Here is a 15,501-nt window from a genome sequence, read left to right as displayed (position 1 = left end):
CTTTGATGAAAAGTTTTATTGTCGCGAGATAAAGTTAACCACGCAAGTGGCTTGATAAACATTCTAATCTCTCGACAGAAATGAAACACTTTCCAGCTCGATATGTAATATACTATTAATCCGTTTTGTTCTACTGTGCTTATTTAAGTAGAGTTTCAAAACTATCATCTATACAGGGTTATTCACGGGAGGGTTATTTATGATTTTTTTTTTGCCGCAACCAATAATAAAATAAACAATACCAATCTCACAAACTACTAAATTAAATATGTTATTTCTTTAAAATTAAAAATCAAAGTAAGTTGGATAAATTTGCCAGAAATGTCAGATTGACAGATAACCTATATTTAATCAAAATTCAACATATAAATTAACAAGTTAAGTTAATATAAAAGGTGTTTGAAGTGTCTACCATCGACTTCTAAATATGCGCCTAGTCGGTTGGTAAACATAACAAAACATGTCGCATCGTTTGAGAGATAATTTTTTTACTATAATGTCACAGAGACAAGACTAATACCAGCTATCGTGGATTTAGTTACAATTATTTTCAAAATTTGAAATTGCAATATGTATAATGGGTTGCGGCAAAAACAAATTCAGAAATAACCCTCTCGTGACTAACCTTGTATAAACATGTGCATGTTTTTTTGCAAAAACTGTTAGCACGTGTTACCTACCTAATTTTTTTAAGTATTTTTTTTCTTTTACAAAACATTGAAAATGTGTACTTATTTTGTGCTATTTGTGTATAATGAAATAATGTGCTATATTGATTATTTAGTTGGGTGAATTACATTTTATTTACAATTTATCAACATTTCTTCAGACCATAATCTCATTATTATGCCCTTGGTACATAAATAACTATTGTTATTTTATATTGCGCTGAAATTCATCAAAACAATATAAATTTACTCTTAATAAAAGATAAGTTTTAATATTTTTTTTTCATTACGTTTAAAAAATTATTTTAGTTGGAATTTGTTTACACAACATTTTTCATTGTCTTACAAGAAATAGAATTTTAAACATGTTCTAAAAAAGTGTGTAAATTGAAAACGCGGCACGGCGGCATATGGAAATGGCCACTTCCCAACCCCAAAAACTGATACGGAAGTTACCACTTCCCAACCTGAACTGTCATGATATTAATTTGATAAATGTTTTCTTGGCTTTCTTTTCTGTAAAGAAGGTAATTGTGAATTAAATAGTATACAAACCTTGGTGGTCGTTGCTCCATCCTACCTCGGCTTATTGCTAACTGAGGCGTTTCACGTCTTCGTCACTAAATTTTGACTTGATTTTGAAGCATCTCGTACCTCGGTATGTTATCTACTATTCTTGAATTTTGTTTGAGAAGGTAAATAAAATATTTTAAAATTGATTCATGTTTTTTTTTTACAATAAGAGGAAACTTAAAAGCTCGAGCTTTTCCGCATGCTTCGAATCTCGTAGAAGTACGTCAATAAAACTCACAATGGATTAATATAAATTGGAGGGTCTGATGAAACGAGAGAAATCACAAAACAGCATCTTTTTCGATTTAGAATTTTATCTTAAATTAAATATATTATTCAAATCACCATTGACTGAGCGGAAAGAAGTCGCACGTCTCGGCAGAAAAAAGCCATTTTCACTTTCATCTCGACTTGCAGCCCTTTCAATATTTCTTAGATTTCCTCTGTTTTTATATCGAAGCGTCTCATTCACTTAGTCGAACTGTAGGAATCGGTCCGACGTTCATATTTTCCTTCAGTATCTCAGTATACCACATATCCATAAATCGAGATAACCAAAGCAAAGTCCGGTGTTTCTTGTTTTATTCAAGTTATTCCAGGGATTTATCACGAAAATGTCTTCTCGGAAAATATTTAACAAACTTAAAGTTGAGAGAGTCGTCAAGGCGAAAGATCAAAAAAGGTATGTCATGTGGAAAACGAGAGAATAACTTGTTTATCGAGGGAGCTTTTAGACCTTATATTGATGAGTTTTGAAGTACGATTATCGGCAATTGTGGGCTCACTGGCGGGAAAAATCTAGCGTTTTTGGTATAAACGCATCCGTTGTTATAGGGGGGTTACCAAAAAAAAATGTGACTCGACGGTGTGTATTTTATTTATAAAGCGTCGACGACGCTTATAGACAGACACCTAACAGGTCGGTTTATTGATTACGGACCATCAGGTTCAAGGATCTGCACAACAGTTTACCTTCCTGGGTTTGTATAATGACACCGGATATTTATATACAAAATATGTTATCGATATGTTTGCTACTTGTGATAAATAGATTTTGCTTAATTAATGTTAATTCTATTGACTGAATTTGTTATTAATAGGCATAACAGATGATGGTGCAATAAATGGCACATGTTATGTCTAATTAATATTAAAACATTGTGAAAGACCTCGGCCGGCGGAATTTTCGGATTTAAAGTCCGATTTGTTCTCAACTCAATTAATTATTCATCTGCCACAAAGCTAAGACTAATGAATAAATGGAAGCGTTAGGAAATACAGTTTTCGCGCTTCTAACCTATCGTCTGACATTTACAGCCTATCTGGATTTACGACGCAATTACAAAGTGTGTAAATGCACACCGCGGCGTTGTTTGTGGTAGTAAGAGAGGTTACAAGGGTCCGACCTCAACCTCAAAGGGATTCATTATTTACGGGATACTTAGACTTGGTCATCTCAAAATATAAATTAAGCGTTTTTTTGGCACTTTGTTTTCGATTAATTTGAATCACGAGAATATTTTATGTTATGTGGAAAAATATGAAGCCGATGTTAAAATATCAATAATGGTGCGAACTGAGCTGATTATAGTTAAAGCTCTAAAAGCTTTCTTTAATAAGACGAGTTTAAGAGGGTCGCTAATTCTCGAATAAGTATATAAAATTAAAAATAATAAGAAAAACAAGAGATGAAAAGTAAAAATAAGCGTGTTGCGTAGGGGTTTTTAGGAAAATTCCTAAGTAAAAAAACGGGTGCTGGTATTCAAAATATACTATTAAGTAGGAAAAACACAAATAAATATAAAATTTAGAGTTACGCGTATTATGATTATTGGTAGGAAAGCCACTCGATAGGAGATATAAAAATGAGATTTACGTAAGACAAACCTGTTTAAAAGACAAGTGGGACTTATAAAGAAATAAAGAATAAAAATTGCTCTATGTTCGTAAAAATTTATATGCAAAAACGACTTGTTTATAACAATAACAATAATCTTACCAAATCGCGAGGAGTTGCAAATACTTGGGTGTAAATAGCACATGCATTGTATCATTTTAAAATGTATCTTGCATTGTTCGTACAGGTGGTTTTTATTTAACTTTATTAGTCCATAACATAAAATACAATAAATAAAGAGATTTATGAACCACTTTTCTGTGTTGTGTTTCGTTTTTTTCATCCTTCTCGAGTACTCGCGTAACTTTCTCAGATCCAATTTGATCTTTTCATACATTTTTTATTATTGCAGTTTGAGGTGTGTTCCTACGTCTGTGTCTTTGATTCTTCAAGTGCATTTTATAAATTTGAGAGAGAAATTGAACCATACAATAAAAATCTATACAAAAAATCAGTTCATTTACATTTACTGTTTCGACAGTCATTTGACACGATATCTTAGCCAAAATTAATATTTCTAGCAAAATTTGCAAATACGTATTATTAGCATTACTACCTACATACATACGTAGAGCATTTAGAAAATTTAAATAAATATTTAGAAACAAAAAGGTCAGAGAGAGAATTTGACGAAGTAACTGCAAAAGAAATAGCTGCAGATTTAGAGACTGAGCCAAGCTTTCTTCCAGAAGCTTCCACCATTAGAGAGGTCAAAAAAAGAGAATTTTTGTTTATAAACATGGTGATGAACCAATTTCAGTTCTCGAAAAAAACTTTAAAATCAATTTTTATTTTTCAGATACCGCGATTGTGTCGTTAAATGAAAGGTTCAATTTAATAAAAGAATATGTATAATGACACTTTTAACTTTCTTTATATCATACAGGATTTCAATTATTATGATAAAAATCCCGAATAAAATATTGCACAGATTTATAAGTAAAACTACTGACTGACGTAAATAAAAAAAACATTAAGGCGGTAGATTTAGTGGATGAATTAGAGGTAATTGCAACAAGTAATATAACCACCCCACTTCAAATACTGGAGTATAGTACAAAAATGAATTAATCGACAATTTTCCTAATACTGCCATCGCGTTTAGAATTTTGTTAACCTTGCCAGATATTATAACAGATTTTGCAAATATAAAATCATTAAAATTTCACTAATATACTTTTTTCTACTCTTAGTTTTTTTGCAAATACGAGTATTGTACCTACGTAGATATTTTGTTATGTACTATTTTGTTTAGTATCGGCTGGTTAGGTGATTAAATTTGTTAATTTTTATGTTTAAATTTTATGTATTTTTTGTATCGAACGTTATTTACAGAATGAAGGAATATTGACTATTGTCAATTAAGTGTTTCACTTTATTTTATCACTTAGGTTAATACTTAAGTATTATCAAGGGGGCAGCAAAGTGTAAACTGCACACAGGCGTCGGTGGTACTCAGCGCGGCCCTGGTGTGAGGGTTGACATCTCGCAGTAACCAACACTTTGTTTCGTTACATAAATTGTAATCATTAATCAATAATCACGGGACGAAACACAATGCCAAAACTACCAAATACACGGTCAAATTTCACAATCATATTGTAATAACAAGGTTTTTCTATTAGTGTGGGGTGGTTTTCGATGATTACTATTACACTTAGTTGGTTTACGCGCCATTATGAGGATTCAAATAAACATGACGTAGGTCTGAATTTGTAAAAACGTTATTTTTTTTAATTGTAAATCTGGAAACTAACGAGATAAGTCGGTGCGTCTCAGATACATTCGACAATTTTTACTTAATCAACGTTATCGCTGGAGCAAAATAATTGGGTTTTTTGAAGGAATCCAATTAAAAACTTGGGTTTTTTGATGTACGAGGGTATGATTAGGGAATGTGGTACTAAATAGCATAAACATACAAGCTTTGGCTTTGACACGGTTATAAATCGCACCGTAAAATCTTTCATACGAGCTTTTTGTGCGCCCAGACTTAATAGAGAGAGACAGCTACAAGTTGACAATAAAAGCTCAGCGCGTGGAGCTTTCAAAGCTAATTTTAATTTGCAACGAGTCATTATCGTTCGTTTTTTTTATCGTAAATGATTTAAATAAATTCTCTGAGGGCATTTTCAAATGCTGTTTGGCGTAACAACGATCGTAAACTGATTGCTTGCCACTCCAGCGCTATCATTTTGATTGATTCCTTGTTGCAGAAAACATATTGTTGGAATGACGTAATTGAATAAAACGTGAGGTTATTGATGGCAGTGGCTTTATTAAGGACACTAATAACCACTCTCTAAGAAATATGAGCAATTTTAATCATCTCAGCAAACCGATATGAGTAATAACGCAGTTGACAGAGTAAATTTGCACAACAAGTCGACAACCTTTTCTAGAGGTTCTAGAGTGCTGCTGGTCGCGGTTTAAGATGGTTTTAGTGTGAATTAACCTTGCATTAGTGCACACTCTCGGACTTGATTACTTTACCAAGATATTTATGCATGTTGTTTGGTTAATAGTTAATTACCATAAAATTCGTCATAAAGCGGCTGAAAAAGAAATTCTTTGTTTTCAAGTTTATTATGAAGTTCTCGTCCTTCCACTCTCCGATAAACTCGCAGAATTTCCCTAAAAGCTTTGCAAGTGCCTGTTTACTTAAAAGAACACAAGTAAACTACCTGAAAGGCCAATTCTCATCCATTAATTTTTCGTTTGATTGAAATTTGATTCTTTATTTTGGTTTTTCCAAATGTTGATTCAATTTATTCAAGACGCGTGTGTACGACAGTTAAGAGACAAGGGTTGCGATGTAAGTCGCTAATCCAACAAGTGACATAGAAACAACATTTAACACTTATCGACAGCCAACGGGGCATATAAATATCGCTCATCACAAGTAAAGCGATTTCAGCCATTTGTTTATTTAATTGTAATGTATGTAAGGGGTTCTAATCGTTTCTAGTATTTCCACGAGTGCAGCAAAGAATCGATAGCAACAATAACTACGACGAAACATGAAAAGCACTCGTTATTCGATTTTTGAACCTGTAATTTTTCACCGGGCTTTCGGCTAAACATGAGCAATCAATGTTGAATCAATCGAAACGCGACAAATCCCAGTTTATACCTGGAAAAGAGTGGAAAAGCAGAAAAGAGCAATGAGACAGCACGCATAGGCATAGAAACTCAACTACTGTAAAAAAAAACTGCAAATTAAATAAAAACTAGGTACCTATATGAGACTGAAAGTTGCACTTAATTAGTAGTCTAGCTGATTAAAAGAATATTATTCTTCATAACGAGAAGATGAACTTGGAATGCATACCAATCGATTCCGTTATAATGTTGTTGTCTCTTTTTGTCTACATTACTCGTAGAAAAATTACTTTATGTTCTTTACGTGACTCGTTTCTTGTGAAAAGTCTCTCTGATATGGAGATTTTAATTAAATGTCGGTAACAATGCTAATCTCGAGACGACGGACGCAAAGTCTGTTATGTTTGAAATTCGTGTTTTAGATATTTCTAATCCCTCGTGTTGTAACATGTAGGTTCTTAATTTCATGGGAATTTTGGGAGGGCGGCGTCGAAATTGAACGGTAACAATCGCGTGACACCCATATTGATGCAAAATTAATACCAGCGTGTCTAAACCTGTTTAACTCTCAAATGAATTTATTTACATTGTCATAACTTGCCGGCGGTTATAAACCACACACCCGGTGTAGAAATATTTATTGTGATTTGGAGAAGTCTGCGTTGCGTCATTTATCTTTTTAATAAATTCATCATCTTTGGTGTTATTGATAAATTTGTGTAAAACTACAATTTGGTTTGATTTAATATTCATTTATTTGAAACAGGTTTGGTAAAAGCGCTCTCTATTGAACGGTAGTTGAACTGGTAGTTGAACGGTACCGGGGGTAGCTTGGTAGCCCGGGCCTAAACCACCTGTAACGCCATTTCCTTACTAGTCTACTGCACATCCAGTAGATGGTACAGGTTACACTTTATAGATTTCTACAAAAGGCGCGCTTATTTTAGACTCAAATAAATCTTTCAACTTGTCTCTCTAATGAACAGAATGACGTCAATCCATATTTTTTATATCTGAATATCGGTTTGTTTGATTTAGCGATGCGATTATGGAACTTGCTGTTAGGCAGATTTTAGTCTGTTTGAGTGGTCTGTAGTACGCATATTACAATATTGTTTATAAGGGGGGACGTACAAGAAGGTCAAGTGCCAGTTCACTCGGTTTGGTAGGTAGGGAGCCAGCAACAGGCTGCAAGATCAATAAAACTACTGACTCTGCCTACCCTACATCGTATCCTCTGTTCAAGTGACGGGTTTTAATTCCGCACAGCTTTTTTCCCTAGGCTTTTTGTGTCATTCGTTTTATCCTCATTTTCACATTGTAAAAATATAAATATTTAAGGCTTTATTTATTTTGAGAGAAAAAAAAACAAGGGTTTAAAAAGTTTAATTCTACCTGGAAAGGAAAATAACGTTAATGGAAGTAATTTATTTTGTTTATGTTCGTTTGTAATTAAAATTTCAAACATCTAGCGTTTTTCTAAAGCTGCGTTAATTATCTTGTTTCGAAAACAAAATTGTAAAGTACCCCCGAGGGTGAGAGATGGCGTAACTGTTGACATCTCACACTTACGTGGCCATACAAGATATAAATAGCCCGACACCTGTTCACAACTCGAGTTCGATCTCCTGTTTCGAAATGCAACTCAGTTTCCATGCGAAAACTGGGAGGCCGAAGGAAGTCGTTCGTGTCGTTTGATTAGTCTCTCCAGAATTGTGTCGCATGGGTGGGCCCACAGGTGGATGCGGCGATAGCGTTATCAAGCAAGAAGCTGCTCTTCCTTTCGCTCGACTCGTCTCATTCCTCTGATGCGATGCATATGGAACAGGATAACGTCGTCCTGACGGGATCACGTTGAGTTTAAAACGAAGCAACTGTTTTAATTAAAAAAACACCCCCTCTTGAATATATTAATTGACGGTGCGTTTCACTTTCTCACCGTTCGAGGTGGAAAAACCATAGGAGATGCGTCCCAGATTCAGATCAACAATAAGGGTATTCACGTTACTGTTGGGAATATGATGTTGGGATTGCTGTATATTTCTCGAAGGACGTGGCGGGCGTTCCATTTTTTTCTGTCGCGCGTCATGAATATTAAGGACGATGCGTTTGATGTGATCGTCTGTCGATTGGACATTTTTATGGTGCTTGAGAGATTGGAGGGTGTGAGGAGTCTCCGGAAATGGATCAGATGATTGCAATTCCTTGCGAACAGACGCACACGAATCGATTTCCACAATTCAGAAGCAGACGCGCTATTCAATAATTGAGTGGCACATCGTAATTACTCGACGTTTGAAAGTCAATTTTTAGAATCCGGAACGTCTAGGAGATTATAAAGTTGACGAGCATATACATCAGACGGTAGTTGTTTTGCTCTGATAATTTCCCAACTGGCTTTTGTTGCAGGTGGTAGTGTTATTTGTGATGGTTACACTGACGTTTTATTCGGCTTACTTTGACCGCCGTAGCAATCAAAGGAATACCGACAAGTGTCTGGCACGATTCTGACAGGATTAAATCAGGGAAACAGATTTCCTTTAGCACAACTTAATAAATATAATATCCAAGACGAGGAACGTTGTAAAGGCACACCTGCTATTTTAAGGGAGCCCTGATTTAGTCGGAAAAGTATACGCTCAATTGCTGAAGTTGAAAAGAAAGTAATTATTTCGTAGCGTCAAGAAACTGGAGCGGTAACATAACAAATGGCTTTCCATCCGCCCCGCGCCCTATCGGTAATTTTTCCGACCCTCGGTCGCGAAATTTATGTATGTTTATTTTACGTTTTTTATCGAAGATTGCGTCTAAAAATTCACGATGTTCAAAATGGCGTTCTTTTCTCTTGTATCTTATCATTAATCGACAAAAAGTCATCAAACAATGGGTGTGCAGATTTAATAATAATAACACCCTCCGGCATCAGCCGTTGTATAAACCTCCATCGTCATAACCGAACTGTTTTACAATAATGAAAAACAAACAAAGTTCTTTAAGTTGCGCGGGGAGGTGTAACTGGTGTGGTTTCGACGAGGGTAATTTTTCAAAAGGGTAACTTATCTGAACTGCGGTGGTTGTTTCTTTTTTATTATTATTTGGGGAGAGTAAGACAGATTCATCAATCATGTGTCGCTTTAATGAAGATGGACTGACGGCTCATTGTAGCCTAGATTCGGCCCGGCATGTGTCGGCAACATTGCAACTCATACAAAGAGCGCTTTTATGGACTCCAATCTCCGCAAACTTGGTCAAATTGAATCGATAGAAAAATATAAATATAGGGAATTTTGATGGACGGGCGCGATTCACAGGGGACTATATCAATCTGCATACATAACGAAGCTTTTTCTTTTTGAGAATTCTTGAGATGTCGGAGATTGATTTTTTCGGAAGTCTGCTCGCTGTCGACATTATGAGACTGTTCGATCATCCGAAAGAATCTAAAATCGTGTTTATTCCGTCTTATATAACGTTTTCCTTTTGATATTCCATGTTTATGCAAGAGGGCCCGGAGCCCTGAACCCGTCAAGTCCGTATAATATTCCGTGCGGTCCCCGGAGCGCTACCGGAATAGTTTCTCCTAGTTTATTACTTCAACGTTAGATTTAATTTAAAATTAGTCCAGTGGATGATGATGTCTGCCGGTGTTATTTTCAAAGGTTGGCGGCGTCATGGATTGATCGATAGGCGGGCGCATGTACTCCTGGTTCATTTCCTCTTTCTCATCGACATATTTCGTTTCACACTCTTTGAATTTCCACCCCGTGTCTATCAAAGACTCTAACTGGTGCCGGTTTCATTTATGTAAACTTTGCTTTGTTCTGGAATTTTCGCCTTGGTGGTGTGTCATAAATTTACAACAAAAAAAAAGAAGAAAAGGAATTTAGATTATTCATCTCGCAACCAAGCTCAAGTTCAACCATCTCCCAAAGTGAATCAGAAATACGTGTTAGTAATTTTCAACGAGATGCTTTCGATGATACGATACATTTCGTGGTTACTGGCCTCAGCGAAGAGCTTTCATCTCGACCCACATATCACGAAAACAAGCTTCCGCGAGCTTTAATAACAAACTGTTATTATCTGAGTCCATTATGCTAACATTAGAATCGTTTCCAATACACGAGATGAAGGTTTGTTTTTCATTCGTTGGACAAACACTGATATTAAATCAGATAAGAAAACTACTTCGCTGGATGTTTTCGAGGGAGAGAGAATTGCCTAAAAACCGATACGATTCGCGCTTACGGTTATTTGAATTCTAAGTCTTTCCTAATTATTCGTTTAATTGATTGCGAATTTGTGTGTTCATTAATTTCGTTTTGTGGCAATTGTGCGGTCTTCAAATGAAATTTATGGTGTCGTTTCACTGAAAAGTTTTGGAAAAGGATGCCTCTTATGACTTTTTTCTTACGTGCAATGACTAATGATCCGCCGTTGGTTCCTCTGATTTCTGGGACCTTGATGTGCAATTTTCAATGAAAATTTAGATTTCTCAGTTTTTGGTTTCGTGAAATCGTTGATGTCCTTATTCAATCAATAAATTAATGCGAGTAAAATGGTTAAATCCGGCTGCTTTACTATATGTATGAACTTTAAATGGTTTAAATTGTGATGTTGTGACGACAAAGCAGTTATTGTGCGGAGTAGTAATTTGGTTGGGACGGTCTGTCAATTGACTTCGCTGTCAGACTTATTTGCGATAAATATTTATGTGTTTGCGATTTATTACGCGCATCGATTAATGTGTACCCGCTACAAAAGCTCAAATATTAGCACACGTTGATGGAATTATCACCGCGAAAGGGTGGGTCTATGTACGAAGATGTTGTAAATAAAAAATCTTCTCCTTTTTTTTAATTAACTTGCTAAATATATCAACTCTTAAACTCGACGAAGAGTATGATTATGAGAAATTTAATGGGCCACTTGGGCGCGAAATTTAAAATTGAGGTCGAAATAACAAGTCGTAAATTGCTTAAATTGTTTGGAATCCGCGATTCGGGCCTCTGCTTAATTAAACTTGGTCGGTACGATCAAATTGCGGTTTTTAAGTCAATCTGTCGGTCCTGAAACTCTGCCGGAGTAAAGCTTTTCGAAAGAGCACTTTCCAGAAAAGGTCGTTCGGGAGACGCTAAATGGAATTTACATCTATCAGAAGAAAAGAAAACGAAAGATATTTGGCATGTTGTCGACCACGAACAGATAAGCGAACGGGGGATCATTTTAAAGGGATTTCTTAAAAAGATATGAATAATACACAAAAAGAACAAGTAAATCTTTCTAAGTCGCCTTTTTTTCAAAAAAAAAGGAACTAAATGATTCAGACAAATTCGTATCATCCCGTTCACCGAAAATAGTGGTTTTGCGACTAGTTCGATTATATTTAGTAGCATTCTGCACAAAGCTCCGGGCTTGAATTGAAACCTCATTCATTTTTGTGTATATTGAAGACCTTCGAGGCTTTTTCATTGAGAATTTCGTTCACTTTTTTTGGTAACGAAAAGACGAAGTGAATGTTCGTATGGGTTTTTAATGTTTTATTTTCGAAACGACATCACAAATCGTGTAGGCTTTATTTCTGGATTTTAAGAAATGAGCAAATTTTAAAGGTCATTTTTTAATGCGAAGCGTTTTTCTAATATGTTCACGGACGAATTGAATTTAATTGATCATTTATTACGTCCAGTTTCTGCAACATAATAGGAGTGTGACAGTTATAATTTTTTTAATTTGTTATACGTTGGTTACCTTGACAAGTAATTATTTCTAGCTATATAATATAATATTTGTCGTCATTTTTATAAGAAACAGAATTAAGTTGTAGGAAAAATTAAATTCGAGTATTTATAATAGGACAGGAAAGCAAACGGTTAAAATGTAGCTAAAAGTCAATCTGGAAATGAGATTTGTGAGCGTCGATTTAAGTTGGGAAGTAGTACAAAAGGTTAATTGTTAGTTTCGAGTTTTCCGGGCAGAATTTTCCGGCCTTATTAGCCTTTAATTCAGGATGTGGAGTGAAAGTAGGAGCGGTACCGAAATCGTTAAGGTCATGGAATTAATTATGACCTCTACACAATGAGATTTGTTCCATCAGTCCTGAACTTAATCCGATAATGCGGTTTCGTCCTTTCTCTTTCGGGTCAGAGGATAATTTTTCTCCCTCCGTTCACCTCAGGCATCGTTTGATGATTTATGTTGATTTAGACGACGTTTGACGACTCGGCGTTTTGGTAATGATGAGGGATTAAACGTGAAAATCGTCACTTGCAAATCTAGCTGTAGGTATGACAGTAGCAGGAAGAATTTCTGTAGCTACACCTGGTCTCCCGGCTTAAGATTAACCGAATATAACCCGAAGCGGGTAAACATCCCTCTCGACGCCGCCACGAGCGTCGTGCATCGACGCTTTCGGGACGGAGGGGAGTAGCGCCACTGCCGGCGTCGTTTAGTACTAGGCCAGCTGTTCGACGCAGCGTGTGGCGTGCCCGCCGCCTCTTTCATCATCTAAACACCAACACTAGAACTATATTTAGATGAATTGATCGGAATGTGCGGAATCGTGACAATGTGATGGGGAGAGACACGTCCCGTCGTCGTTTTTTTAGTTGAGAGTTTTGTGTACGGACCTAACCTCCAAAATCCGGACGATGCGGGGGTGAAATCCGGGACCCGGAGCACGGGGCCCAACCACGGTCACACGGCGACCTTGGGCGAATCAATCAGACCGTAATCCTCCTACAACTGGTCTGAAATAGCCGCCGGAGATACACTCAGTGCCGGCTGGACCCCGCTCGGTGCACGTGGCCGCCATGATCGCGCCGATCCCCAAGTCGAGGAGGACCTGGTGAAGAGAAGACGCGGCGCGTGCCATCATTCATTATACATATTCCCACAATCGATAAATGATAATCGATTCGGTGCGGTGGCAACAGGTGATATGTGATGTTATTTTGTTGAGGGGTGAGTAACTCGCCACGCTGGTCGGGGTTTGGAAGTGCTGCTTGCCTTGGTGCGGCCCGGCCGAAGGCAAGGCGGCTCCCCCTTCCCCGCCAGTTCCGCCGTTAGAGAATCCGATAAGAGCGCGTCAACCGTCGCCACATCTCCAGGATATCGCCGAAGAAGAATCATTTGAAGACGACGACTCCACACCCTGCCTCGACGAGGAACAGGCGACGCTCCAGCCGCTGGCCGCAAGGCTCAGCTACAAGAACAAACGGCGGAATGTCCAATCGCCGTCGCCGACGTTATCCGTGAAAGCGTCACGAAAGGGACAACGCACCAGGTCGGTGACGAGCACCACGTCCAGTGAAGGCTCGTCTACGACCACGGTCAAGATGCAGGCCGAACAAGGCTCCATCGGGGAGCTGCAGAAGTATCATAACAGATATCTAAGGAACAGAAGGCATACGCTCGCCAACGTTCGGTAAGCGAAAACGATTATGTGATTATGCAATTTGATGATGACGTATGGTGCTCTCGAGGTCTAATCGTACTCAGTACCTAACATAATAACGATCGGTAATTACACGGAAAACATGGAAGTTCCGGACGAACGAACCGAAATAATAACAAAAATAATAAACGAAAAGCGCACTCGATGAAACTTTTTCCGAAGAGATGATGAATGTCGAAAGTTTAACTCAGTCTCGTCGATTCTGATGTATATTAAGGATAATGGGGTTGTGGAAGTTCACGCAGCGCAACAAGTTAGTAATTGTCGCAACTAAGGTTGTAAGAAAAATAGACCGGAAAAATTAAAAAATATGCAACAATAGAGTCATGCGAACTGAATTGTATGTTTTTAGCATTGTGTCGGTTTAAATACGTTATTTACATAACCTCCTATTTGTCATAAAATCATTATCTTGATTATTTGTCTATCTACATTTTATGTCATCGCTATAAAAATTCAACCCCGCATTTTTTCGTAAAACTGTTTACAGATCACGTTATGAATTCTGTCACCAAATCGCAATTTCGAAAAGCATTAGCCATATTAGGTATATGTAGTTATTGGTTTTCCATTACTGTGTTTATTGTGAATCTTTTTCGCATTGTAGTTTTTACAGAATTTGAGACTAAAAGGTTGTTCTACTATCTGATGTATGAGTAAAGAGACAATTTCCAGTTGTAATTGGCAGTACTTTTATTAATAACTGACTAAACTGGTCGTGTAAGCACTTAATTGTAGGAATTTTTGCACTTACGTTCGTATTTTAATAACGACTTTTTGTTATTCACGCCACCGATTAAAAATTAAATACCAAATTAATTAGTTTAATAGTTTTGGCGCCATCGCTGCGGTCATTGGAAGCGCTGCTAACTTTTAAACAACTCAGCCGAACATAAAATCGGATTCATGTGACCAAAAGCGTTTTTTATATTTTATTATCAATAAATAATTTTTTTTTCCGGCAAGTTTCGGAGTGACGTTAGTATCTTGGTCGTGTCAGTATGAATAAAAAAAGCCATCATCATCTTTTTTAATTTGCTAGTAATCCAAACAGAAGATCAATTTTTTATATACCTACTATAATAAAGTTTATTTTCCATTGGGTCGGAAGTGAATGGAGTGAAATTTGTGTTATACGGTGGTGAATTGATTGGTTTATTTTTGAGTGATTATAATCAAATTATTACACGTGTGAGTATTGCTGTATTTGCAGACCACAATAAGTTGTTTGTTATAAGGATTAAATCGAATGAACCTCTGCTAAATAGGTAAGGCAGAAATTTGTAGGTAACACTAGTAGAGCGAGATAAATGAGGCAAAATAACTAATTTCCCAATTAATCGAGCTCATATCAGGTGTCGTTATTTAAATCTTGTAATTACAAAGTGAAGGCCTCTGGCGCCGTCACCAGACAATACCATCTTTACTTCGCATTAAGGCGGAATTCCGTTTAAACTGCGTTGCAAATTTAAACAAAAGTCGGAACTGTAAAGTGGAACGTCGGTTTTAATCCAAGACCACCAACGTAGACAGAACATATTGAACACACCTCCACGTCGAAATTTTATTGCAGCACGCATCTGAGTTAGTCTATATTAGAGTTGTCTTCAGGAATTTATCATGATAAAAATAGACGATGGATCGATTTTTCGGCATGATGTACTTATAAACCGAACCGGAGGGATGCGGCTTTGATGTGAAATTGTTCAATATGGTGATGTTATAGTGCGGCCGGATTATATCCGAGCAAACGTCTTATTAATAATATCGGCAAGTTGCAAGGGTTCGCAACCTACAACGAGCCG

At 36.8% G+C, this 15,501-nt stretch overlaps 1 protein-coding gene across 3 annotated transcripts in view; it reads left to right on the top strand.

The window, feature by feature from the left end:
- Window positions 1-15,501, top strand: part of LOC123015974 (cAMP-specific 3',5'-cyclic phosphodiesterase) — a 107,298-nt gene that overhangs the window by 13,795 nt on the left and 78,002 nt on the right. The window contains exon 1 of one of the 3 annotated variants that reach the window (XM_044416111.1): window positions 12,715-13,666. The exons of the other annotated variants lie outside the window; for them this stretch is intronic. Within the exon in view, the coding sequence (XP_044272046.1) occupies window positions 13,578-13,666 (89 nt within the window). The 5' untranslated portion in view covers window positions 12,715-13,577. Of the gene's footprint in view, window positions 1-12,714; window positions 13,667-15,501 lie in introns of those variants that run through there. 3 annotated transcript variants of the gene reach the window in all.

The sequence above is a fragment of the Tribolium madens genome, unplaced genomic scaffold (assembly GCF_015345945.1).
Source record: "Tribolium madens isolate multiple individuals breed KSU strain unplaced genomic scaffold, Tmad_KSU_1.1 Scaffold_19;HRSCAF=116;Tcas5.2_LG9, whole genome shotgun sequence".
Taxonomy (NCBI): domain Eukaryota; kingdom Metazoa; phylum Arthropoda; class Insecta; order Coleoptera; family Tenebrionidae; genus Tribolium; species Tribolium madens.
This window is presented reverse-complemented; position numbering and strand designations above follow the sequence as displayed.